The sequence below is a fragment of the Microcaecilia unicolor genome, chromosome 6 (genome assembly GCF_901765095.1).
Source record: "Microcaecilia unicolor chromosome 6, aMicUni1.1, whole genome shotgun sequence".
NCBI lineage: Eukaryota > Metazoa > Chordata > Amphibia > Gymnophiona > Siphonopidae > Microcaecilia > Microcaecilia unicolor.
In genome coordinates this window covers 82,408,226-82,434,100 of record NC_044036.1, presented here as the reverse complement: position 1 = coordinate 82,434,100, position 25,875 = coordinate 82,408,226, and the positions used below count along the sequence as shown (strand labels likewise).

Below are 25,875 nucleotides of genomic sequence, written 5' to 3'. Positions count from 1 at the left end.
AGTGAGCCAATGGGTTTCTCCTCTTCTGGACTTGTCGGTGTTGAAAAGGAATGCCAAAGTACCCAAATTCTTCAGCCGTTGGAAAGAACCAGGCTCAATGGGGATCAATGCCCTAATGCAACCTGGCCGGAGACATATCTACTGTATATCTTCCCTCCTTGGTCCCGTCCCCCCCCCCCCCCCCCCCCCCCCCCCCCCCCATGGTAGGCCACGAGTTGTAAAGGGTCGCATTGCACCGGTCTCAAATAATTCTTGTAGTCCCGGATTGGCCGTAGAGCCCGTGGTACACGGACCTGAATTGACTGCTGGACGGAGGTACTCTCTGTGCTCTGAAGGTACATGGCCTACTGAAGCAAGGTCCAGTGCTTGTGGAGGATCTGTGTCCCTTTGGTCTTATGACTTGGCCGCTGAAAGGGCTTGGTTAAAATGAAAAGGTTATTCTGATTCGGTCATTGCTACCTTGAGGCTTGGAAATGCTCTACATCCATGGTGTAAGTGATGATGTGAAGGACATTCGGGGGCTGGGTTTCTGAGAGCGGATTTTCTCCCTTCCCTGCTCAGATTGCGTACATCCTAGCATTTCTCCAGGCAGGTTGCAGCTTTGGCCTGTTTCAGGGGCTGACTACAGAAGATATCTCTTATGGCTCACCTGGATATCGTTCGATTCTTGTGGGGAGTGGGCGACTTGCGGCCATTTTTTTTGTATACCGTGTCCAGAGTGGAGCCTTAAATTATTTCGGGCTATTCAAATGCCTCCTTTTGAACCACTCCGGAAGGCCTTGAAAGACCTGATGCTAAAGACGGCGTTTTTGGTGGCTGTTTCGTTGGCACTTTAGGGTTTCAGAGCATCAGGATCCCTTTCTGTTTTTTTGACTGTCTGTGCCTTCGTAAATACTGGCTAGAAATATGGTCACAACTGGTAGACATCTTCCACTTTCCTGGCTCAATCACTTATAAATTTGTGATTCTTCGAGACCAGTGCAATAGAAGTTCCATATCATCAAGCTGATCAATCCATAGACTGGTGGGTTGTGTCCATCTACCAGCAGGTGGAGATAGAGAGCAAACTTTTGCCTCCCTATATGTGGTCATGTGCTGCCGGAAACTCCTCAGTATGTTCTCTATCTCAGCAGGTGGTGGTCACACACAGCAGCAGCTATGGCTAGGCCTCCAAGCCTAATTTTTAGGTTTTGTTGAGTGCCTGGGGTTGAGGGCTCTTCTTGAGCAAGTGCAAACCTGGTGGCGCCAGGTCCCTCCTTTTCTCCCCCCTCCCGCTGGCTCCGTTTAAAAAAAAAAAAAATTTTTGAACGTCCTTAAAGGCGTTTATTTCAGCTACTCACTGGGACACCAGGTCGTTACAGCTCGGAGCGGACAGCAGGTAATTTTTACCTTTTATAGCGGGCAGGGGGTTCCCCGATTGGTCTCCACGTGGCCCATGGCGTCGGAGGGCGAGGGCGCAAAGAGTCGCTCCCCGGATCGCGTGTGCGCTTCCAGAGGGGATGCGGGGGTCTTAAAGTCTGATTCGCCCTTGTTGGGTGACAGTTTCGTGACCGATGAGTGTCCCGGTCCTTCCTCCGGCGTGGCGGTTTTTCCCGCCATAAACGCCCATCCCCCGCGGATCGCCTCCGCCATATTGGTCGGCCACGCGGCTCGGACGGCTTCTTCTTGGGCCGCCCTTGAGGTGGGAGACATTGATGCCATGAACGCCCTTAATTTGGGCGACGGCACAGAAGCGGCTAAAGTTAAGCGCCGTTCTTCCCGCGCGGCTCCTTCGCGGAGTGTCACGCCGGACGCCATCTTGGATGCGCAGCATGTCTCTCCCCCGCTCTTGCGAGCGCCGGTTGAGGGTGCGTCTAGGGCTGTAGCCCAGGCTGCGGAAGTGCACAGTCTGGGGGGTTTCTCCCCCAAGTTTGTTTTGCTGCTGCATCAGGCCTTCCTTATGCAAAACGCTGCCCCTGCTCCCTCGTCTGGTAAAGAGGTTGAGGCCCCCGGAGGTAAACGCCCTCGGGTTGATTCCCAGGCCTTGGAGGACTTTGTCTCCTCCGATGTAGATGAGGGCAGCGTATCTGAGTTCTCCCAACGGTCCTTTGCGGATTCCTTGGAGGAGACGGATCCCCGCTCGGATGGAGCGGATGACCCCTCTGCAGCGCGGCTCTTTAGCTCAGAGGATTTGCCCAACCTGTTAATGCAGGCCATGGGCATTTTGAAGATTTCCTCTCCGGAGGACGTCTCTCCCTCAGCCCCTGTTGGCTCTGCCATTATGCTGGGGACGAAGCGCCCGCCTAGAACCTTCCACGTGCATGATGCCATGCCACACCTTAATTTCGGCTCAATGGGATGTCCCGGAAGCGAGCCTTAAAGTGGCTAGGGCTATGTCCCGCCTCTATCCTTTGCCTGAAAGTGAACGTGAGGCCTATCTGTGGCCTACCGTGGATTCTTTAATCACTGCGGTGACTAAGAAAACGGCGTTGCCGGTGGAAGGTGGCACGGCCCTAAAGGACGCCCAAGACAGAAGATTGGAGGCGGCCTTAAGGTCGTCCTTTGAGGCGGCTGCTTTAAGTTTGCAGGCCTCAGTTTGCGGCTCCTATGTGGCCAGGGCGTGCCTGACTTTGGTGCAGCGGGCTTCCCCCTCGGATCATTCCTTGAGGGCTGATTGGCCGGCCCTGGAATCGGGCTTGGCCTATTTGGCAGACTTGCTGTATGATGTCTTGAGGGCCTCAGCTAAAGGCATGGCTCAGACAATCTCTGCGCGGCGGTGGCTTTGGCTGAAGCATTGGTCTGCTGACCACGCCTCTAAATCCCGCCTAGTGAAATTGCCTTTTAAAGGCAAGCTGCTCTTTGGGGTCGAGCTGGACAAAATCATGACCGATCTCGGCACGTCTAAGGGCAAGAAGTTACCAGAGGTCAGGGCTCGGGCTAGTACTCGTCCCGGTACCTCCAGAGGACGGTTTCAGGAAGCCCGTCGGTACCGCCCGGGCAGGTCGGGCTCTTCTGCCTCCTCTTCCTTCAAGAGGAACTTCTCCCCCAAGCAGCATTCCTTTCGCAGAGACCGCCATCCCGGAGGTGCTCCCTCCGGTCCTCCCCCAGGGTCTCGTACCCAATGACGGGGCCTTGGTCCACACCCCAGTGCAGATTGGAGGACGGCTGTCCTCGTTTCTGGGCGAGTGGACCACAATAACTTCAGACGCTTGGGTGCTGGAAGTCATCAAAGACGGCTACAAGCTAGAGTTCTGCCGACCCTTAAGAGACGGGTTTGTACTCTCTCCCTGCAAGTCTCCGGTCAAAGCTGTGGCAGTGCAGCAGACCTTGGACAATCTAATCCGCCTGGGTGCGGTCGTTCCGGTGCCAGAAAATCAGATTGGCAAGGGACGTTACTCCATTTACTTTGTGGTACCAAAGAAAGGAGGTTCCGTTCGGCCTATCCTCGACCTCAAAGGGGTCAATCGGGCCTTGAAGTGCAGGCACTTTCGCATGGAGACTCTCCGCTCTGTTATAGCGGCAGTGAAGGCAGGGGAGTACCTGGCATCCTTGGACATCAAGGAAGCGTACTTGCATATTCCCATCTGGCCTCCCCATCAACGCTTTCTGCGTTTTGCAGTCCTGGGCCGACACTTCCAGTTCAGAGCCCTCCCGTTCGGGTTGGCTACTGCTCCGCGGACCTTCTCCAAAGTCATGGTGGTCATCGCGGCCTTCCTGAGGAAGGAAGGAGTACAAGTCCATCCTTATCTGGACGACTGATTGATCCGAGCCCCCTCTTATGCAGAGTGCGGCAAAGCTGTGAACGGGTGGTTGCTCTTTTGAGCTCCCTGGGGTGGATCATCAACTGGGAGAAAAGCCAGCTGCGCCCGACTCAGTCCCTGGAGTATCTGGGAGTTCGTTTCGACACCCAAGTGGGCAGAGTGTTCCTGCCAGACAATCGGATTGTCAAACTTCAGGCTCAGGTGGACCAGTTCCTAGTAGCCTCTCCTCTTCGGGCTTGGGACTATGTGCAGCTGTTGGGCTCTATGACGGCCACGATGGAAGTAGTGCCCTGGGCCAGGGCTCATATGAGACCACTACAACACTCTCTGCTGCAGCGCTGGACTCCAATGTCGGAGGATTATGCTGTGCGCCTTCCCTTGGACCCAGCAGTGCGCAAGGCGCTGAGCTGGTGGATGCAGACAGACAAGTTGTCCGCAGGAATGCCTCTGGTGACCCCAGAGTGGATTGTTGTCACGACGGACGCCTCTTTGTCGGGCTGGGGAGCCCACTGCTTGGGAAGGACAGCGCAGGGGCTCTGGTCTCCTGCGGAGGCAAAGTGGTCTATCAACCTCCTGGAACTCAGAGCCATTCGGTTGGCGCTTTTGGAGTTCATCCCGGTACTGGCGTGGAAGCCAGTACGGGTCCTGTCGGACAATGCCACAGCTGTGGCCTATGTCAACCGCCAGGGAGGTACCAAGAGCGCCCCTCTAGCCAAGGAGGCTATGAGTCTATGCCAGTGGGCGGAAGCGAACCTGGAGCAGCTGTCAGCGGCCCACATTGCCGGAGTCATGAATGTCAAGGCGGACTTTCTCAGTCGCCATACCTTGGAGCCCGGAGAGTGGCAGCTATCTGCTCAGGCGTTCTTGGACATCACGAAGCGCTGGGGCCAGCCGAGCCTAGATCTGATGGCGTCATCGGCCAATTGCCAAGTGCCGCGCTTTTTCAGCAGAGGACGGGACCCTCGATCCCTGGGAGTAGATGCTCTTCTCCAACAATGGCCGACACAAGAGCTTCTCTATGTGTTCCCGCCCTGGCCCATGCTGGGCAGGGTGCTAGACCGGGTGGCAAAGCATCCAGGCCGGATAATCCTGGTGGGTCCGGATTGGCCCAGACGTCCCTGGTATGCGGACTTGATCAGGCTCTCGGTCGACGATCCTCTGCGGCTGCCAGTGGAGCAGGGCCTGTTGCATCAGAGTCCCGTGGTGATGGAGGATCCCTCCCCCTTTGGTCTTACGGCCTGGCTATTGAGCGGCAGCGTCTGAGGAAGAAGGGCTTCTCAGACAAGGTCATCGCCACTATGCTGAGAGCGAGGAAGCGCTCTACTTCTACTGCTTACGCCAGGGTTTGGCGTACCTTTGCAGCGTGGTGTGAAGCAGGCTCATTTTCTCCATTCACTGCTCCAATTTCTTCAGTGTTGGCATTCCTGCAAGAAGGTCTGGAGAAAGGCCTGTCGCTCAGTTCCCTTAAAGTCCAGGTAGCGGCCCTGGCTTGCTTCAGGGGCCGCCTGAAGGGTGCTTCCCTGGCTTCGCAGCCAGATGTGGTGCGTTTTCTCAAGGGAGTTAATCACCTGCGCCCTCCTCTGCACTCGGTGGTGCCTGCGTGGAATCTCAATCTGGTGCTAAGAGCATTACAGAAGCCGCCTTTTGAACCCTTGTCGAGGGCATCTCTGAAAGACCTGACGTTGAAAGCAGTCTTTTTGGTGGCTATCACTTCAGCCAGAAGAGTTTCCGAGCTCCAGGCGCTCTCATGTTGAGAGCCTTTTCTGCAGTTCACTGAGGCAGGAGTGACTATTCGCACAGTGCCTTCCTTCCTGCCCAAGATTGTCTCTCGCTTCCATGTGAATCAGCAGCTCTGTCTCCCTTCCTTTCGTAGGGAGGACTACCCAGAGAAATACTCTGCTCTTAAATATCTGGATGTGAGACGAGTCATCATCAGATACTTGGAAGTGACCAATGTTTTCCGGAAATCGGATCATCTGTTTGTCCTGTTTGCAGGTCCTCGTAGGGGTCTGCAGGCTGCTAAGCCTACAGTGGCAAGATGGGTCAAGGAAGCCATTGCAGCGGCTTATGTGGCCGCGGGGAAGGTGCCGCCTATTCAGCTGAAGGCTCACTCCACAAGAGCTCAGGCGGCCTCGATGGCAGAGACCGGTTCCGTCTCCTTGGAAGAGATATGCAAGGCGGCAACTTGGGCTTCGGCCCATACATTCTCCAAGCATTACCGCTTGACTGTGGCTGCTCGGGCGGAGGCCCGGTTTGGAGCTTCAGTGTTGCGGTCAGGGATTTCTATGTCCCGCCCTGGGTGAGTACTGCTTCGGTACATCCCACCAGTCTATGGATTGATCAGCTTGATGATATGGAAGGTAAAATTATGTATCATACCTGATAATTTTCTTTCCATTAATCATAGCTGATCAATCCATAGTCCCTCCCAGATATCTGTACTGTTTATATTCTGGTTGCATTTCAGATGCAAGTTTAGTCTTCAGTTCCTGTTCAGGAAGACTTCGTGTTCAAGTTATTTTTTCACTTGGATTCTTCAAGAGTTGAGACGAGTTTGTGTTACAGTGAGCTGCTGCATTCCTCTCCCCTCCGTTTTACGGGGCTGGATTGAGACTTAAATTCTGCCGGCACTCCCTCCCGCTTCGTGCGGCTGTAGGGCAGCTTTGTACCCCACTCGCTTCGGCAGTGTTAGGGTCAGTCAGCTCCTCCCGCAGTTGCGGTTGCAGGATAAGCCAGATCCCCCCGCATCGGCGGGTGTGGTGTCCCTCCCCCGCTCCGCGGGGATGAGCTGGACGGATTCCCCTCCCCCACTTGTGTGGGGATGAGCTGGGTTAATTCCCCTCCCCCGTTTCGGCGGTGGTGAGCTGGGCAGAGTGTCCCTTTGTGGGTGTAATTTAAGTGCTGAGTCCTGCGGATGGAGCTTTGATATCGACATACTGAGGAGTTCCGGCAGCACATGACCACATATAGGGAGGCAAAAGTTTGCTCTCTATCTCCACCTGCTGGTAGATGGACACAACCCACCAGTCTATGGATTGATCAGCTATGATTAATGGAAAGAAAATTATCAGGTATGATACATAATTTTACCTTTGCTGACTCATAGTGAAGGGTCTCTTGTTAGCACCATGGCATCTTTGGCATTGAAGGTAATTTTTGCGCATTGGAAATCCTTGCACCAAGTCACCTACCAGGAATGGTGGAACTTAGTGCTCCAAATCTACAAATACGAATCACACCTTGCAAAGACGTCTTCTCGCTTTGCTGCATATCGGGAGAAATGGCTACCACTTGTATCATATTTCGGCATTGTACAGCGATAAGCACTCAATTAGATGTATTTTATGGCCTATGCATGTTTTCTACTTTGATCTTTACACTCCAGACCCCCCCCCCCCTTTTCTGCCTATCTCTTTTCTTCACTTAATTTTAAGCCTAGATATGGATAGCTACTCCTTACATGTGAGCTCCGGTATTGCCATACTTTGTAAACTGTTAGTTGTTGTTATGTTGTGAGCTCTTGATTGTATTTGTATCGAAAATCAATAAAAGAAATTAAACTTGTAAAAAAAAAAACTTACAATTTTGTTAACAGCATAGTAATAGTAAAATGAACAAGTATAGACAGAATGAGAGAGGAAAACTAATTGATTTATTAAGTTATGCTCGTAGTGGTTGAAAACCATGGCACACAGTTTTCTAGAATTGGGAGGTTTGTGTAAAACCACAGCTCTAAACCCTGGGTACGTACTATCTCACAGGCCCTCTCAGTTATGTGAGAGTTTAACTGTTGAGCATCCAGAAAGTCTGTGTCTGGTGTCCTTTCTTAATGTTGGATCACTGAAATTTAAATGCGCTTTAGTTGCTGACTTGTTTATTTATTTATTTTGAAAAAGAACTACAGGTCCTGTGTATAGCAGAGATCTCCCTCATGTGCCTGGCCTCTCCCATAAATTTAATCTGCAAGGATCGAGTTGGGAAGGGGGTGGCTGTGTTTCACTACTGATTTTGCAAGCTGCCTTGGTTCACCTCTATTTTTCTGAGGTTTTAATTCTGCTGGAGAGCAATCATTCACTCAGTCTGCTCTTTCTCATGCCTCCGCTAGTTCATCATCCATGGAGGAATTGCAGCCTTTGGTGCTTCACATCTCTTTGTCTACTCAGAAACTATTGGTTATGGGCAATGTTTTATGTTGACACTCATAGTAGCAACCCCTAGACAAAGACTGTCTATCTATTTAAGGATGAGTTAAGGTTTTGTTAGCACGTTTGTTCTCTCACTCACATTGAGGCCAGTTTGTTGATCTCTTTCTCACTCACATCACCCATGATGGATTGCTTCCAGTCGCTAGTAACAAGGATTTCCAGACACAGTAGCTTGGACCTGGACCAGTGTGAACCTTGCTTTCTGCAAAGAATATTATCAAGCTTACAAACTGGGTGTCTGTACAGCCCATGAGAACTATCCTAAGCAGCTTTTTCAATGCAGGTGCTAAACTCTCTGCTCATCCAGTATGTGGGGCGTTGGCAGCTACCATGCTCCGTACTTCTAACACCTTCGCTAATTATTTTGCAAATAAAGCCTTTAGGGATCAATTAATGGAGCACCTAGATCTGTTCTCCACTATCAACAAGGGAGTTGGGAGCAACAGATGCTTTAGCCACTCCTTCAGGCCTTTCAAACACTTGGCTAAGCTTCAGCTCTCACTCCTTGCTTCTCCTTCAGAAAATATTATTCTCCATGAAATCTTCTACCTCCGTAGGAGTCAACTTTTCAAAATGATCGGGGGGGGGGGGGGGGGGAGGTGCTAAACATGAGACAGTTGTCCCGCATTGGATGCAGTGAAGGAGTTTGCACAATATTGGGGGTGCTCAAGCACCCACAGATCTGGTACCATGCCCTCTCACCTACTCAAGAATCCTCAATTAGGGTTTCTTCCCTATAGATTCTTAAATGTCAACACCAGCCTTTCATAGTAGCCCAACATGATTATTTTGGTTTTTCATAAGTTAAGTTTTTGAAATCTTTCCTTTTCAAAAACTTCCATCAATTGATCCTAGTGCCTAATCTCCCCCTTCCATTCTTCCTATTATGTTTTATTATTGAATGCTTTATATATTTACAGTTATTTCCTGTAATTTTATAACAGGTAGCTTGTGTCAAAGTGCATTCTTTTTCCCCTTGTATCTAGAATATTTTCGCGCTTTCACTCAGCAGTGAACTCGCTTTGAAATCTTTTAAAGCAAAACCTGAAAGCTCTCCTTTTTAAGCAGGCTTTTAGGGAGCCAGGGTGACGGATTTCCCAGCATGAGGCTATAGCCTGTAGCATCTTCTCTTTGTATGACTGTATATCTTTACTATCAAATTATGACATTCTTTTCCTTTTTCTTATGATTGTAGTTTTGTAAACCGCTCTGCTGTGACAACTAGAGCAGTCTAGTAAGTTTGAATAAACTATAAAAAAAGACATCTGTTTTATAAAGGCAACATAGACTCCCCCAGAACTATCCTCAGTAGCTCAGAAATTGTCACATATAAATTTACACCTGTTGTGAAGAAGGTGTCAATATATGCATGCACTCAATACATCTACTCATATAGAAAAAAAAAAAGGGGATCAATTCACCTCTGCTCCAAACAAACAATGCACCCAGGATCACCTATACATTGCATTAGTATTAATACATAGCATCTTGTTAAAGTGCATAGTTGCATGCACATTTGCTTGTGCAATTTCATAGGAGGACTTTTCCACTGTAAAACATTCCTTACGTGTGGAGAATGCTTTGTAAAATTATCCGCTGTTTGCATTGCCTTTCTGGAACACCAGTGGGTTGTCATTTGCAAGGGTTTTGTGTTCATCCAGACTATTCCATGTGCATTAGTAAGTTCCACTAATATAACGACAATTAACTTTGTCACTTCCAACAACTGACATAGTTCTTAAAATTGTCTCCTTTTATTTCAAATATGTGGAGTGTGTGAGCACCCAAAAGAGATATCATTCATACATAACCTCATTCAAAATGAATAGAGCAGTGTCCTGTACGATGTGGCTTCTGTGGTTTATGTACAAATGAAGAGGCTTGTGGTGATCTGGGTCTGGAACTAAGGAAGAGTACGTCAGCAAGGAATGTGAGGATGCTTTTTCTCATGTGGATTAATACTCCGGAAAGCATGGAAGCATAGACTGCAAGCTTGCTTATTTTCTGTGGCCTAGTGTTTTATTGCATATACTTAGAACTAAATCCAGGTCTATATTGATTGGGAACTCTTCTGTCATCACTATAAAAGCTGAAACTTTTTTGTACCTGTAGTGTATCTGTAACAGTCTCTCTGTTCCTTTGCAGGAGGCGGCTCCCCACTGTGATGGTGCGACTGAAGATGGCACAGTCCTTGAAACTTGCGATCACTTACATTGAGCAAGGCCGTATCTTTTGGAAACATGCAGGCAGCCCTTGGGCTGTGCACATAAGTGGTGACTGGGCAGTTATTTTGTTCCCTCTGTGATGCAGAAATTCTGTCTCACTGTGTGGCACAGATTCTATTCATTTACCAGTGAGTACATACAGTTTATTGTGCAGCTAGGAAGTCAACTTGCATAATTTTGGAACTGCATCTTGAAGACAAAAACTTTGAAAAATCAATCTTTTGGTTGTATAAATCACTGTTCACAAATCATGCCCACAGTTATGTACAATGTATACAACACACACATAAAATGAAAGTTGTGTAAATGGAACAGATAGAAATTGTTAATCCATACCCCAGATAATACACCAACTTAAATATTAGTTTGAAAACATAGGTCCTGTACTCCTTTGGCTGAGTGTCAGTAGGTATTAATAAAGGTGGCGAGAAGAGCAAAGGACAGCCAGCAGAGTTAAAGGGTGAAGAGAAAGAGGCTATTAGTGCTAAAGGAAATAGGATCAAACTAGATTATAGTTTATTAACATTTAATGTATCGCTCAAACTAACTGGCAGACCTGAGTGGTGTACATATAATAAAATTAAAATGGGAGACTGCTAAGGTGGTTTTCAGGGGGGAGACTATAGCGTACACAAGTTTTAAACAGAAAGTGAGAAAACAAGAGATACTTAGATTAGAGAAGAGAGCAACTATGCTGAGGCGACAATATAGTGAGGGACATTCGCAAAGGCTCCGGATTCAGCTGTTAGAGGCACAACAGAGTCTTAATGAGCTGGTGCATCGCATAGTTCAGAGGTCCCTGGCCTACTATAAATATCGGCTTTATAAGTTTGCTAACAAGGGAGGGAGGTTTTTGGCGCGGCTGATGGGCAGGAAGGCAGGCTACCGTAAGGTGCTCACGCTGGCAAATGAACAAGGGGCCATGGTACATCAGGATAGTGAAATCTCAGGAATATTCAAGAAACTTTTTGAGCAACTGTATCAGCCGCAAGATGACCTAGTCACGCCTAGCGAGACTTATCTGACTAGTGTTGATCTGCCCAGATTGGAAGATGAGGAACTCAGGGCATTAAATGCAGATTTTACGGTGGAGGAGGTGATGTGGGTAGTTAAGCAAAGTCCCTTGGGGAAGACACCAGGTCCGGATGGAATGCGGAATGAATTTTATAAGTTATTGCAGACTGAAATTTGCCCGATTTTGACTGAGGTCTTTAACAGTTCAGCGGGGATCCATGCCATTACATATGAATCAGACTCACATAACAGTGCTATTAAAGTCGGGTAAGCCTGCCCATCGCCCAGAATCATACCGACCGATATCACTTTTGAATTCAGAGGCTAAATTTCTGGCTAAATTGTTAGCTAATAGGTTGGCCAGGTATCTCCCTGCTTTGGTGGAGGAACCGCAGGTGGGATTTGTAAGGGGAAGGAAAATAGCAAAGAACATGCGAAGAATAATTCTAGCTCTGGAAAAAGTGCAGAGGGATGGAACACCAGCATTGTTAATTAGTTTTGACGCCGAAAAGGCTTTCGACAGGATGGACTGGGGGTTCCTTTTCGAAACACTTAAGGCGTATGGGATGAATGGATTCTTTTTACAGGCTGTTAGGGCTCTATATACTAACCCTCGGGCGCGAGTCTTGGTTAATGGTCTAGGGTTGGAGTGGTTTCCTATAGGCCGGGAAACGCGCCAGGGATGCCCTCTCTCTCCACTCCTTTTTGTGTTAACACTTGACCCATTGATACCAGAGATTGGTACTAATACAGATATACAAGGACTACATATTCGAGATAGGGTATTTAAAATTGCGGCATTCGCCGATGATTTGTTGGTGTTAATTACAAATCCAAAGAGTTCCTTGGGATATCTCATGGAAAGCATAAAGGAATATGGAGAATTTTCGGGGTTTCACTTAAATTATATGAAATCTGAGGCCCTGGCGAGTCCGGAGGTCAGGAGGGCGGATTGGGAACAGTTCCCACTGCGCTGGGTGACTGGGTCATTTACGTATTTGGGCATCCAAGTAACATTAGATCCAGCACGGCTGTATGCCTGTAATGTCCCCCAGTTATTGCAGGACACAAAGGCACAGTTGGTCAAGTGGATCTCCTTGCCGTTGTCACTGATGGGAAGGATACATTTATATCGTATGCTGGTGTTCACGAAGTGGCTATACGTGTTGCAAACACTGCCAATACGGTTATGGAAAAAAGATTTAAAAACCCATCAGAGACAGGTAAACCGTTTTTGCTTGGCTGGGCGGAAACCAAAACTCAGGTGGAACAGTCTTGGCGGGACCCAGGTGAGTGGGGGATTGGGGATTCCTGATATGCGCACATATAACCAAGCATGTCTCTTGCACCATCTGGGAGATTGGGTTCTGGGCACGGCTACATACACAGTTACACAATTGGAGCACCTGTACTTTAGGCCCTGGCACCTTAATTACCTTTTGCACACAAAATTTAGTAATCTCCCGCAAGGTGTAAAACGTAGCTGCTTTTTGCAGCCTCTGCGATATCTGTGGAGAGAGGTAGCGGGACTTTTAGGGCATAATCCGGAGCATAGTGTATTGTTACCCATTACGGGAGGGAAAATAAGGTCTTTCGAGACCTGGAGAAAAAGGGAGTGATACTTTTAGAGCATTTCCTACAGAGGGATGGGAAAGTCATGACTTACCTAGAGTTTGAGAGGCTCTGTGCTGGAGGAATTTTAGCGAAACTAGCTTACTACCAATTATCACACTAAATACATAGCCTCCCCACCGCAAATCTACTATCAGAGTTTGGGATGAGTATCAGGGAGCTCCTGGCCGGGGATGCAGCTGGACAAATATCAGTGTCATGGTTTCACAAGGTGTTGGTAGGAAAACAACCTAAAAGAGATGTTAAACCGTTAGCTGAGAAATGGAGCCAGGAGGCGGGAAGTAGAATAGGAGAGGGGATTATATTAGTTGCGCTTCAGGGAGGCGTAAGGGTGGTGCATAGTTCTGAGTTACAGGAATGCCACTTTAGCTGAAAAATATGCCCTGTGAATAGTTCTAAACAGGCGTGGTATGCGGGAGTGGTGGAAACCAGTGAATGCCCCAAGTGTGCAGTAGACAATGCATCGTTTCTCCACGGTGTGTGGCAGTGCAGGGTGATACAGGGGTTCTGGTCGGCTCTCTCCCGGTTCCTAAGCTGGGTCCTTGGATATCAGGTGGACCTGTCCTTTGAGCGGGTCTTATTTAGTTCAGTGAGGGCTTGGAATAGAGGCTCACTAGAGGAAAAGATTTTTCTTAGCAAAGTTTGCATTTTGGGGAAAAAATGTATTCTCAACCATTGGATAATGGATAAAGGCCCCTCTTATTGGTACTGGAGGAACAAGCTTCATGAGCTAATGTTATGGGAAATGCAGGATGCCCGTAGCTCACCAAAGAGGCGGCAGCGGTTCATGAAAGTCTGGGGGACCTATTTGCATAAAATATCTCCAAGAGCACGGAGTCAAGTATTGAATGTTTTAGGTTAGTTCAGGTTCATGGAAGAGATGTGGTAGGAACGAATGTGTTGAGAATTTGTGGTAAACCGTCATTGCTGGAAGTTAAAGGTGTGGTGAGTGGAGGAGGAGGGAATGGAAGCCTCAATACTTACTGTCATGCTCGCTACAGTACCCACATGAGAAGATTGGGATATCAAGTTGTTGTAGGGGGGGTATGTTCTGTGTCTCTCACATGCTCACTTGCTACTAAGTGGTACTATAGTGAAGAGGAAGGGGATAGGTAGGAGGGAGGGAGTTGGGGGGAGGGGGAGGGGGGAAGAAAAGGCTGAATGGTACGGGATAATGTTTAATTGGCATTGGGAGTGCTGTCGTAAGGTATGTTTATGCTTTGAGTTTGATTTGCTGCAAGTATACAATGTCATAATATGCATAAATCCTAATGGCAAACATTAACAAGGGACCACTGAACATGTACTCCACAGTGGTGACATATTGCGACGGGGGGCTGTAAGAGCCAAAGCCCCTTGCGCATCACTGTTTGCATGACATTAAAGGAGTGGGGCACTGTTGGGAGCTTCTTGACAACATTGCGGTGTTTATGTGGGCGACCTTATTCTATATAAAGGATTAAGCAGGTTGGAGATTTAATATTGGTAAGCACTTGGAGTTATTGCATAAAGTTGGGGTTGGAATGGGGATGGGGTACGGGGAAGGGAAGAGAGGGGGGGAAATTGTATGGAGCTACATGCTTAAGGAATGTTATATTGTGATTTAACTGCTGTATCTGATGTAATTCCATCAATAAAACAGATTTAAACATAATAAAATTAAAAATGAGTAAAATTGGAAAGGAACGCCAATGTTTGACAGGAAAAGTAGACAACGCTCAAACTAATTAAACAAGGGTTAAGAGAAGGACAAGAAGAGAGGTGGGGTGGTAATTTGGGGAGGGAAAGAAATTTAGATTTTCAGAAAGCTTTTGACAAAGTACCTCATGAGAGACTCCTGAGAAAATTAAAAAGCTATGGGATGGGAGGCAATGTTCTGTTGTGGATGAGGAACTGGTTCATGGATGAAAAACAGACAGTAGGGTTAAATGGTCATTTTTCTCAGTGGAGGAGGGTGAATAGTGGAGTGCCACAGGGATCTGTACTGGGACCGGTCCTATTTAACATATTTATAAATGATCTGGAAATCGGAACAAGTGATTAAAATTTGCATATAACAGAAAACTATTCAAAACTGTTAAAACACACGTGGACTGTGAAAAATTCCAGGAAGACCGTATGAAATTGGAAGACTGGGCATCCAAATGGCAGATGAAATTTAATGTGGACAAATGCAAAGTGATGCACATTGGGAAGAATAATCTGAATGATAGTTACTTGATGCTAGGATCCATCGTAGGAGTCAGCATTCAAGAAAAGATCTAGGTATTGTAGACAATACGCTGAAATCCTAGCCCAGTGTGCAGCAGCAACAGCAGCAGCCAGAAAAGCAAACAGGATGCTAGGAATTATTAGGAGAGGGATGCAAAATAAGATGAATAATATTATAATGTCTCTATTTCACTCCCCTTGAGTATTGCGTGCTATTCTGGTTGCCATATTTAAAAAAGATATAGTGGAATTAGTTTTACTTCGGCAGAGTATGCTCGAGTATGGTGTGTCTTTGATTATTGGTGCTCGGGGAGAGAGATTTTGCTGCTTCTGTATCTTGCAGTCTGGGCTGCAGAAAGGTCTGACAGCCAGTTCCCTCTGGGTTCAGGTGGCTGCCATAGCCTGTTATCAGGGGCACATTGCCTGTGCACCTCTGGCCTCTCTTCCTGATGTGGTGCATTTCCTTACGGGGGCCACTCGTTTGAAACCTCCGTTGTTTCTTCCTTGTCCATCTTGGAGTCTCTCCTTTAGTCTTCCGATTGCTGCAAGCTCCTCCGTTTGAGCCTTTGCATGCGACCACAGTGCGAGTCCTCACCCTTAAGTCGGTGGTTTTGTGGCTATTTCTTCAGCTCGCATGGTTTTGGGGTTGCTGGCTTTCTCTTGCAGGGACCATTTTCTCCGCTTTTAAGGACTGTACGTTCATTTTTGCCAAAGGTGGTTTCCTCCTTCCTTCTTAATCAGCTGTTGTTTTTACTGTCCTTTAAGGATCAATATCCCAAGGACTTTTGGCACTTGCGCTTTTAGATGTCCGATGTACTCTTCTGCATTACTTGGAGGTTACTAATGACTTCCGCTGGTCGGACCATGTTTTTGTCCTTTTTGCAGGGCTTCAGAAAGGTGAGACCGCTTCTAAACCCACTGTTGCCTGTTGCTTCGGGAGGCTATTTCCTCAGCGTACATCCTCACTGGGCACTCTCCAGCCCTCTTGTGGGCACATTCTACTTGGGCTTTGGCGTCTTCCTGGGCAGAGACGTGGATTTCCAATCTTGATGAGATTTGCATTTGCAGGGCGGTGACTTGGTCAACCTCTTGTTCCTTTGTCAAACACTACCGTGTAGATTTTGTAGCCCAGGAGGAATCCTCTTTTGGTTCTGCGGTCCTTTCAGTTGGACTTGCATCTGCCTCCCCACCCACCCCCGCCCCGTTTAATACTGCTTTGCTGTATCCAGCAGGTCTTTGGAATCATCTGCTGCTGATGCTAAGGAGCAAAAAAGTATGTTTTATACCTGATAATTTTCTTTCCTTTAGTCACAGCAAATGAATCCAGAGTCCCACCTTTTTCAGTTTGCTTTTTTCTGCTGCTGTAGAGGCTTTTCTGAAGAGTTTTGCTGCAAGCTTTTGTGGGAGGTTGGTTTCTATTAGCCTTTGCCGTTTAGGTTAGGTGCTCAGATCCTGCACTTCTACCTGGATTGCATCTCTGTGAGGAAGGGACATCTTGGACTTCTGTATTCTCCTTCTGCTTTGTTAAGAGAGATACAGGCCAGGAAGCATGACATATTAGGCACAGTGCAAATTAGTGCTCTCTGTCTCCACCTGCTGGTAGATGGACACAACCACAGGTCTCTGGATTCATCTGCTGCACCTAAAGGAAAAACAAATTATCAGGTATGAAACATAATTTTCGATATGACTGGCAAGGGGTACTCCAGAACGAGACTTGGGAAACACTGCCCTATGCCCTTAATTGTTGATATAGAACATGGCAACCTTGTTGTCTGAATGTGAAGGACCTTGCCTGCAATCGAAAAGCTGAACACCGGTGTGCTTCCAGCGACCCTGAGCTCCAAAAGGTTGATATGATGACATTTTTTCATTGGAGGACCAAGTGCCCTTTGTTCACAGGTGAAAATCTCTTTGGTGACAAGATCAAAGACCTCATTGGTATTTTATTTATTTATTTGATGCTTATATCCCACATTATCCAAAAAAAATGTTATTTGGTTCAGTGTGGCTTACAATAGTGAAAGATTCATAAGTTTATACAGTTGAATATGAATGCAAGTTTTACATCATGTAAAGAAGAAAATAAGCAACATTGAAGTTTAGTCAAGTGAAGTAAGCATATTGGTAGTCATTATAAAGAGTATCATATTAACATAAGGACAATGGTAAAAACTGATTTTTTTGTAACGAGAAAGGTCTTTAAGAGTTTATGGAAGATTAAGTAGTTACTGATTCGTCTGATTTCAGTTGGAACAGAATTCCACCACTTGGTGCCCAAATGAGAGAGATCTATACATAGTATGGATTTGTATTTTATGTGCTTGTAATTGGGGTAATGCAGTGTGAGATGGTCTCTAGAGTTAAGAATTGCATTACGAACAGGAAGGTCTATTAAAGTCCAGCATATTGTTTCGAGCCATCCAATAGGTTATCTTATAAATGAAAGTACATGTTTTGAAGGTAATCCTACTACTACTACTATTTATCATTTCTATAGCGCTACAAGGCATACACAGCGCTGTACACCATACACAAAAAAGACAGTCCCTGCTCAAAGAGCTTACAATCTAAATAAGACAGGTAAACAGACAGACAGACAAGTATTGCTCCTGGTCTATAAGACCCTCTCAGATGTGCCTCCTTATTTATCCCATCTTCTTACTCCTTATTGTCTGCCCCCCACCCCCCCCCCCCCCACCCCCCAAATCAAACAACCAGGTCCTAGTACCATCTTCTTGGGGAAATCTACCATGACACCACCCACCGCTCTTTTTTTTTTTTTTTTCAGTTCAAGCCTCTGAACTTGGGACTAAACTACCGGCTCCCTTCTGTCTTTCCAACGTCAAAGCTGAGTTGAAAACTTTCTTATTCTATGTGGCTTATGCCTAGAACGGACCTTACGTATACTTAAAGTTGGCAGGAGCAAAGAAGATTGGCAATGCCTTTCTCTTTTTAGCACTCCCCCAGTGTCCAAACTGCCTAATGTGCCAGAGGGTGGGGTCAGAAATGCAGGACTGTCTGACACTCCTGGAACTGGGTAACTCGGGCATCTTTGACAATGTTCCTTATGCCACACTGTGTACAACTGATTTCTGGCCTTTATGGGTAACCAATGTAATTTGATAAGAAGTGGCGTTGCCCTGTTGAATTTAGAGTCTCTAAAGACCAGGCTAGTGGCTGTATTGAGGGTAGTTTGAATTTTCTTATTTAGTGATTCCTTGTTTCTTATATATACAGCATTACAGTAGTCCAGCTGAGAAAGAATCATGGTTTGTGCCAATGAATGAAAAATATTGGTGGGGAAAAAAGGTCCGATTCTTTTAATCAAAGACCATTGCACCACTGTCTAAACCTTTCTTCTGAAGATATGGAGTGGACTACAAGTAATTGAAAAGCTCAAGTTCCACAGCCCTGGAAAGCCTTCCCTTCATCACTGCATCACACCTATTCTAAATGGCAGGCACAGTTCCACAAGCAACAATCGCACCACCAACCTTACCAGCAATGACCAGGCCCTAGGGACCAACGACAGCAAAAACAGTCTGCCCCTTGTACCAGCAAAGGGGCACATACCTTTTCAGTAGTTTAGTCCCAGCTCTCTACCAGTGGAGGGGGTACCATGCATTCTTTGCTCTGAATCATTTAAGTACTTATTAATGCATCTGCCTGCTGGCTAGAGACATGTCTGTTGCCCCTCTTTTCTCTTCCACCTCTAGTTCCCTCCGCACACTCTGTGATCTGATCCCAGCTGACGGTAGGAGTCAGTGGCGTGCCAGGCCAGATGCTTCCCTAACACAATCTTCCTGTCTGCAGTATCTCTTCTCAGTAGAGCACTAGGCAGGTCATACAGCTGACATAAGCTATGAATCACATGGGCAAGAGAGGCTTCAGCAACAAGAAGTGCTGGTTTTAGAAGTACAAGGCCTGCTGTCAGCTAGGATGGGATGGCCTGGAGAGGAGAGCAGAGTGTCCAGAGGTAACATGGGATGGACGGGGGGGCACAGCACAAATGTAAACATTGGACCATAGGTGCTGGAGATCCATGGAACGCCACTGGTATCAGATGAAGTATAGTAGGTGCATAGCAAGTACTGAGCTATGTGTAATATATCTTATTACTCTTGGTTTGGTTATGTTGGTCTCTCTGTTTCTACCATCCTTTACTATGGTCTCTGTCAGATGTACGAGTGGGGCCTGAATTAGTTACAGATCCAGCCTTTTTAGTGACAAGGTAAGCAGAGTTTATATTCCAAACTTTAAGCCTACTTCCTGCATTTTATTTTTATTTGGATTTAATTTGTGCTTTTTAAGTAATATGTCAAAGCAAGTTACATTCAGGTACAGTAGGTATTTTGCTGCCTATGGAAGGTTGACAATCATATCTGAAGCAATAGAAGGTTAAGTGACATCCTAGGATCAGCAGTGGGATTTGAACCCTGATTTCCCACTGCTCAAACCACTAGGCCTCTACTCTACACCACATATCTGATTCTTTTTTTTTGTTCTTATCACAAAGAGAACACACAACGGTCTTCACTGAAGAAAGGAATTGGGTTATGAACTAGACTGGCATAGGACAGTTGCTTCAAACTAGTTTTCATATTTGATCCCTGGCTAAGTGGTTTCTAAGGCTTAATATCCATGACGAAAGGGAATTAGTTTTCTGTACTAGTACCCTCCTGCTATCTGGTCTCAGTCCTTCATCGCAAGCAGATCTCTTTTTCTGAGTTTGTAAATGACACAACCTCATGTGACACCCCACTTGATTGCCACACTCATGTTTCACAGACTGCCATCTGGATGGTCTTGGTCAGAATAGGCCCATTATTCAAAGGTATTTTAGATAAAGGCAGCTGTTATTTGGATAAATGCCTTAGCCAGTACTGGCTGTGGATGTTCAGCGGTGGTGCTCTCCAAATAGCGTTGAGGCGGTTTGTGAAGATAATCCAGAAGCACTATCTGGATAGTGCCAGCATGGTACAAGGATAAAAAGGGGTGATAGTCTGCTCACAAATAAGGTTTAGGCTAAAAAAAACTGTGACTTTATTTAGTTATAGTGGGGTTAATATTGCTGCTATTGACATAGCACCGGTTCTGCCATGCCTGGATATTCAGCCTGGTTGCAATCTACTGGTTCTGAATATTCATATTTTATTTAGCCACCATGGTCAGTATTTAGGGGGACCCTCCCCTCCCCCCCACCGGAAAAAAAACCCCAAACCATTGACTATAGCGGCTGAATATTAACTTGATCATTTTTTCCTGATTTGAGATTCATGCCAGCTCCAATAGTAGATGTATTTGCATGTATATTGTAGTTCTGCCTCTACTTTCCCAAACTATGCCTCCCTCCTTCCCCCTATACATGGTGGGGGGAATTCTATATAAAAACCACACTTAGCCCTAGTCTATAAACCTTGCCTAAAGTTAGGCATGGGTGGTTTCCAAACCTGGTCCTGGAGGCATCCCAGCCAGTCAGAGGTTTTCAGGATATCCACCATGAATATTCATGAGAGAGATTTGCATACCAAGGAGGCAATACATGCATATCTCTCTCATGAATATTCATGGTGGATATCATGAAAACCTGACTGGCTGGGGTGCCTGCAGGACCAAGTTTGGAAACCACTGGTCTATAGAATTCACCTAGCGCCCATCCCAGAGCCTAAAATTTAGGCATGTCCATTTACACCACTAAAACCTGGTGTAAGTACCCCTACCTAATTTAGACACAGATCAGGTATATTCTATAACACTGCACGTAAATTTAGGAACACCCATGCTCATCCCATGGCTATACCCCTTTTGAGATCCAGGCGGTAGAATTTTCATGCACCACTTTATAGAATATGCTTAGCAAGTTTTGTGCGTAAATTCTAATTAATGTCAATGGCCAATTATCAGTGCTGATTGGCTTGTTAAAGTAAGTTACAATAGTAATTTGGCCACATATATAGAATTCCCTGGCGTGCGCACATAGGTACACACAAGAAAATGTTTATACAATTACCCCCATAGAGTCAAACTACAGTTTTGTGTAAATTGTGAAGTTGAATAGTTTCTCTGGTCCTGTCTAAAAATTATGCAGCGGGCTGGTGTAGAAGAATTGCACGCCACACACCCACCCATCTATGAAATAGCATGATCAGAACCAGCGCTGGAAGAGACCGCCTAGCATACATAGTCTGTATGGATTCTCTAAATGTGTTGGAGCCTGACAGAAATCTGTTGCTCAACCTAGTCACTGCTTAATCTTGGAAGCTTGTACCATTGCTCTGTGCATGTTGGCTTTTGTCTCGTTTGGTACTCTGATTTTTCATGTGATTTGAGTGTAGCGTCCTAACCTATTCCAGCATTCACCATCCCTAGTCCTCGATTTCTTGTTGCTTCCTGCCTGCCTTTTATCAGTGTTCGGTTTTTGTTACCATATCTTCTGCTAGTATGTTTTTCCAGGTATTGCATCCACTATTCCCACTCCTCGATTTCTCTTTACTCCCCTCCTGCCTTTATCACAGACTTTGGTTTTGGTTACCATTCCTTCTGCTAGTAGGTTTTTCCAGAGATCCACCCTCTATCAGGAAAGGGTTTCCTTCTTTCTCTGAGTGTTGCTCTCTGCATCTTCACTTGACTATAATGTTGTCCTTTACCACAATGTCCAGTTTCCTTGCATCAAGCCTTTTAGCGGAAGGAATACAAGAGCCCAGTGATTATGTTTTCATTCGCCACAGTTCTTTCTGGCCCAGTAGTGTTATAGTTTTTGCATAATTTCCAGTGGATGAAATGTGCTATCTTAATTGGGCCTTTATAGTTTTTCTGATATTAACATGTCCCATGTAGCAATGAGTTATGACTGTTTACTGTTCATTGCTGCAAAATCTGCATTTGTCAAAGTTCTTCTGCCTATTACTGGAGCAATTCAACCTGTAGCCATCTTCCACATTGAGCTGGTTCTTTATTATAGTTCAGGACATCCACCTATAAAGAAGTGCATTTAGTACTGATTGTGACAAATTTTACAGTACTGTGTTTTCTGGTCATCTTGGTGTTAAGAGTTTTGGTACCTTCTAAAAGAAAAGAGAAAAACTTCCTAAAACCCTAATCAAGTGGTTAATCAAAATATCAACTTTTTTGATATTTTGGTTATTAGCTGCTTGATGACAAAGGAGAAAGGATGTTATGCATTTTTATGTTTAGGTAGTATTTCCTATGAGGCATATTTTCAAAGCACTTTGAAGCCTTCCATAGGTTTCTATGGAACTTTGGAAGGCTAAGTGCTTTGAAAATATGCTAGGGCTCTCTATTTGAGAATTATTGATTTACTTAGTATATTAGGCACGGATTAAAACCATCAAGTGGTTTGAGACCCAGGTTCAATTCTCACTGCAGCAGCTTGTGATTCTTGGCAATTTCTTAAACCTCCTTTGCTCCAGGTACAACATAAGTAGCTGAATATAATATGTAAACTGCTTTGACTGTAACCACAGAAAGGCAGTATATCAAATAATATAGATATGATGCAGGGACAAGTGCAGTTGAGACATATAGAGAGACAGGCTGGGTAGGACAAAGTAATTGGGATAAATAGAAAGGATTGCTAAATTAAACACAAATTATATGTACAGTTGAATAAGGTATGAGGAACTAGTCTTAGTTACAGGGTGTGCAGCAAGCTTGCTCAGGTGCAGAGTGAGTGTATAGTCATCAATACATATGCTAAAGGCTTGGGAGAAGAGCTGGGCTTTGACCTGCTTCCAGAAGTAGAGGTAGTGTTGAGCTAGAGAGATCCAGTGTGGGGGCTACTTCTGAGAACACTGGTGGGTATTGCATTTTGACAAAGCTGAGAGAGTTGGCTTAGAATGTAAGAACAGCCATAGTGGGTTAGACAATGGTCCATCTAGCCCAGTTCAGGTCGCAAGTACCTGGCAATGTGCGCAAGAGATGGATCTATGCCCAACTGCATAGCCATCAAATCTCTTATCACTACCCCTGGCTCCAAATCCCACCCTTGTTGACATAAGTTTCAAGCCAATATGTCTGAAAACACTGGACAGCTTTTCGGGCTTCCCCGTCTCTGAGGCTGGCATTGGTGATGACCACCATTCCTTCCAGGATAACTAAAGAAACCCCTTTGAGAAGATGAGCTGAGTGATCCCACCAGCTGTTCCTGTGTGAGATCAGAGGGGTGTGGGACATCGAAAGACTTGGGACATTAATGGGTCAATACCATCCTCTTGTTGCGGGGGGGGGGGGGGGGGGGGGGGCATGTGAGCCTGAACCCGTGGAATTACTCCCAGCCTGGCCGCTGTCAACCCTATACATTTAGCTACATTTAACAAGGATGCAGCCTGTGAGCCTATTAAAGACAGAGTAAAACATGCAGATATTTCAATTTTCAAATGTAGGTGACCTGTTTTAGCCCCTTTGCATCTCCTATTGGTATAGGAGAGGGGAAACTACACAAGCTATTAGCACACATACTTTCCTGCTTCTTCTGATTTTCAAAAAGAAACACTCTGGCTTGTTTCCCTTTTGAAAATCTGCATGTTGAAAGTTGGCAACTAGGTTAGCTATTTGAAAATTGCTTTCCTAGCATATTAATGTTTTCCATTATCACCGTCCCATATCAGATAATTGGTTTGCTCAACCGCCCATCCCCTTCTCTCTCTCTCTCTCTCCTCACAGGAGCATGGAAGACTTTGTGACATGGGTAGATTCTTCCAAGATAAAGCAGCACATTTTGGAATATAATGAGGAGGTAAATAGTATTGTCTTCCTTCTTTTATCCATTTGCTTTTAGGGGAGATATTCTTTTAATCGGGTGGCTCCCAGCCTGTGTTGTGTAGACTTTAAGGGGTCTGCATTAATAGAAGAGAAAATCTTTTCATGCCGCTGTAATCTATGCAGCTGAATACAGAGGCTGTTGTAGAGACAGGCTCAGCAGTGGTTATGGGTGATGAAGGCAACAGCTGTTTAAGTGGGATTGGAGGTGGCTGCACAGATAAGGAGCAGTAGTGGTTCTTGGGTTGGCAGAGCTGCTGAAAGGGGGGCAAGATTCCCCCAGGCCCGGTTTACAATCACCCAGGCCCAGTCTGGAGTAGGAGAGAGACAGACTCCAGCGCTGGGCCCCCCTTTAGAGGCTGGGTAGGAGCAGATACAGGATTCCAAATTAGGTTCAGCTTTGGATACTGTGGTGTGGCTGCTGGGGTCCATAAACCCTACCAGCCGAAGCCTTCTCCGCATTGCCTGATCCTCCTCCTCACATCGGGGAGGGTGGGGGCACAGTGGTGGAGGTCTGATCAGAAGCCGCTGTAGGAGTGCTGGATCAGCAGTATTAGGTGAAGAAAGGGAGAGATGCTGAGGGCAGGAACGAACTGGAGAAAAAGGAAGCCTGATTTCCTGAGGATTAGCTGAGGAGGGCAACCAGGGCCAGAGTTAGCTTAGAGAGGAGGGGAGAGGTCAGGTCTGGGAAGAGTAGGAAGTGAATTGAAGGTCCCTGAATCTTTTGGGGTTAATAAAAGGTAGTAAAAAGGTTAAGAACCTATACTCCTGTCTTTCATGGGCTTCTAGAAGTTTCACACTTTTGTGTAGGCCTCGGCCACAGAAGATAACCATTGTGGGCTAAGCAGTGTTTTTAGAAGTCTGGGAAAGAATAAAATGAGGTTTTGAATGTGACTAACGGGGCAGAGAAGGTACAATTCACTTTGCTATAAGCAAAAAAAAAAAAAAAAACAACAGAAGCAGCAATAGAAATTAAAGGTGTCATCTGAAATTCTGTCCTCCATTGTTAAAAAATTTATTTTTCTTTTTCCCTAGAGGGATGATTTTGATCTTGCAATATAAGCCTAATTCACCAAAGAACAGTCTTTGAATCCTGAAATCTTCATGGTATGACAATTGGTTACACTTCTGTTTGCCACTCATTCCAAACAGACGAGAACAGTGCATAGAAACTAACTTTTCTAATACTGTGACAGGTTCACAGCTTAACCCATTGTTCACTATTTAATGTTATTGCTATGAAGGGAGTGACAGTACAACAGCCTAGGCCTGCTAACCTTGTCTCATACTCCTACAGAACAACAGCACTGACCTCTTGGTTACTGACATGTTTCTAGGACTTATTGCAGCTGTTATTGAATTGTACCTATTTTATTTGTAAGTTTTTTGACGTTTGGTTAGAAAAGTAAAACAAAAAACTACATTTTAGTAACTATCTTCTGTTCCATTGTTTGCTTTAATACTTGTACAAAGAATGTCCCTTTTCAATCTGAATAAAGTAAATTTTCTCTACAAAGGTTTCTAAATATGGCACAAACATATTATACTGTATTAGCTCTAGGACATAAACTCCTGAATATTGTGCTTGAAATGAAAAGAAAGCTTTTGGATGGGTTGAAAAGTACCAGTCATCTTTTGGAGAACACTCATTTCTAGATTGCCTCCATCTCCCCTCACACACACTGCATTTGGAGCTGTTTAGTCACTTTTCATTGATCTTATGACCCCAGTTTTCATTTGTATTGCTGCTGTAGTGCGCTCAGACCTGCTTAGTGTTACAAAAGTCATGTCTTAAAGTGTACAGATTTAGTCTGCCTCCTGAAAACTGTGGTTTTGGGGATTTGGATACAGCTTAGCCCATTTTCAGTAGTTCAAGATGTTACATTCAGATACAGTAGATATTTCCTGGCCACAAGTGGGCTTACTTCTAAGTCTGTACCTGAGACAGTGGCGGGCTAAGTAACTTTGCCAGCATCACAAGAAGCCATCTGGACGCAAGTTCATTATAAAGTTTGATGTGCTGCCTTAGCTGAAGCCTATTAAGGTGGCTTACAATAAACATTTAAA

General features: G+C 45.7%; 1 protein-coding gene across 1 annotated transcript in view; it reads left to right on the top strand.

The window, feature by feature from the left end:
* Positions 1-25,236, top strand: part of IMP3 (IMP U3 small nucleolar ribonucleoprotein 3) — a 38,017-nt gene extending 12,781 nt beyond the window's left edge. The window contains exons 4-7 of the mRNA XM_030205949.1: positions 10,091-10,170; positions 19,210-19,261; positions 23,713-23,785; positions 24,844-25,236. Coding sequence (XP_030061809.1) covers positions 10,091-10,170; positions 19,210-19,261; positions 23,713-23,785; positions 24,844-24,870 — 232 coding nt within the window. The 3' untranslated portion in view covers positions 24,871-25,236. The remainder of the gene's footprint in view (positions 1-10,090; positions 10,171-19,209; positions 19,262-23,712; positions 23,786-24,843) is intronic.
* The last annotated feature ends 639 nt before the right edge of the window (positions 25,237-25,875 follow it).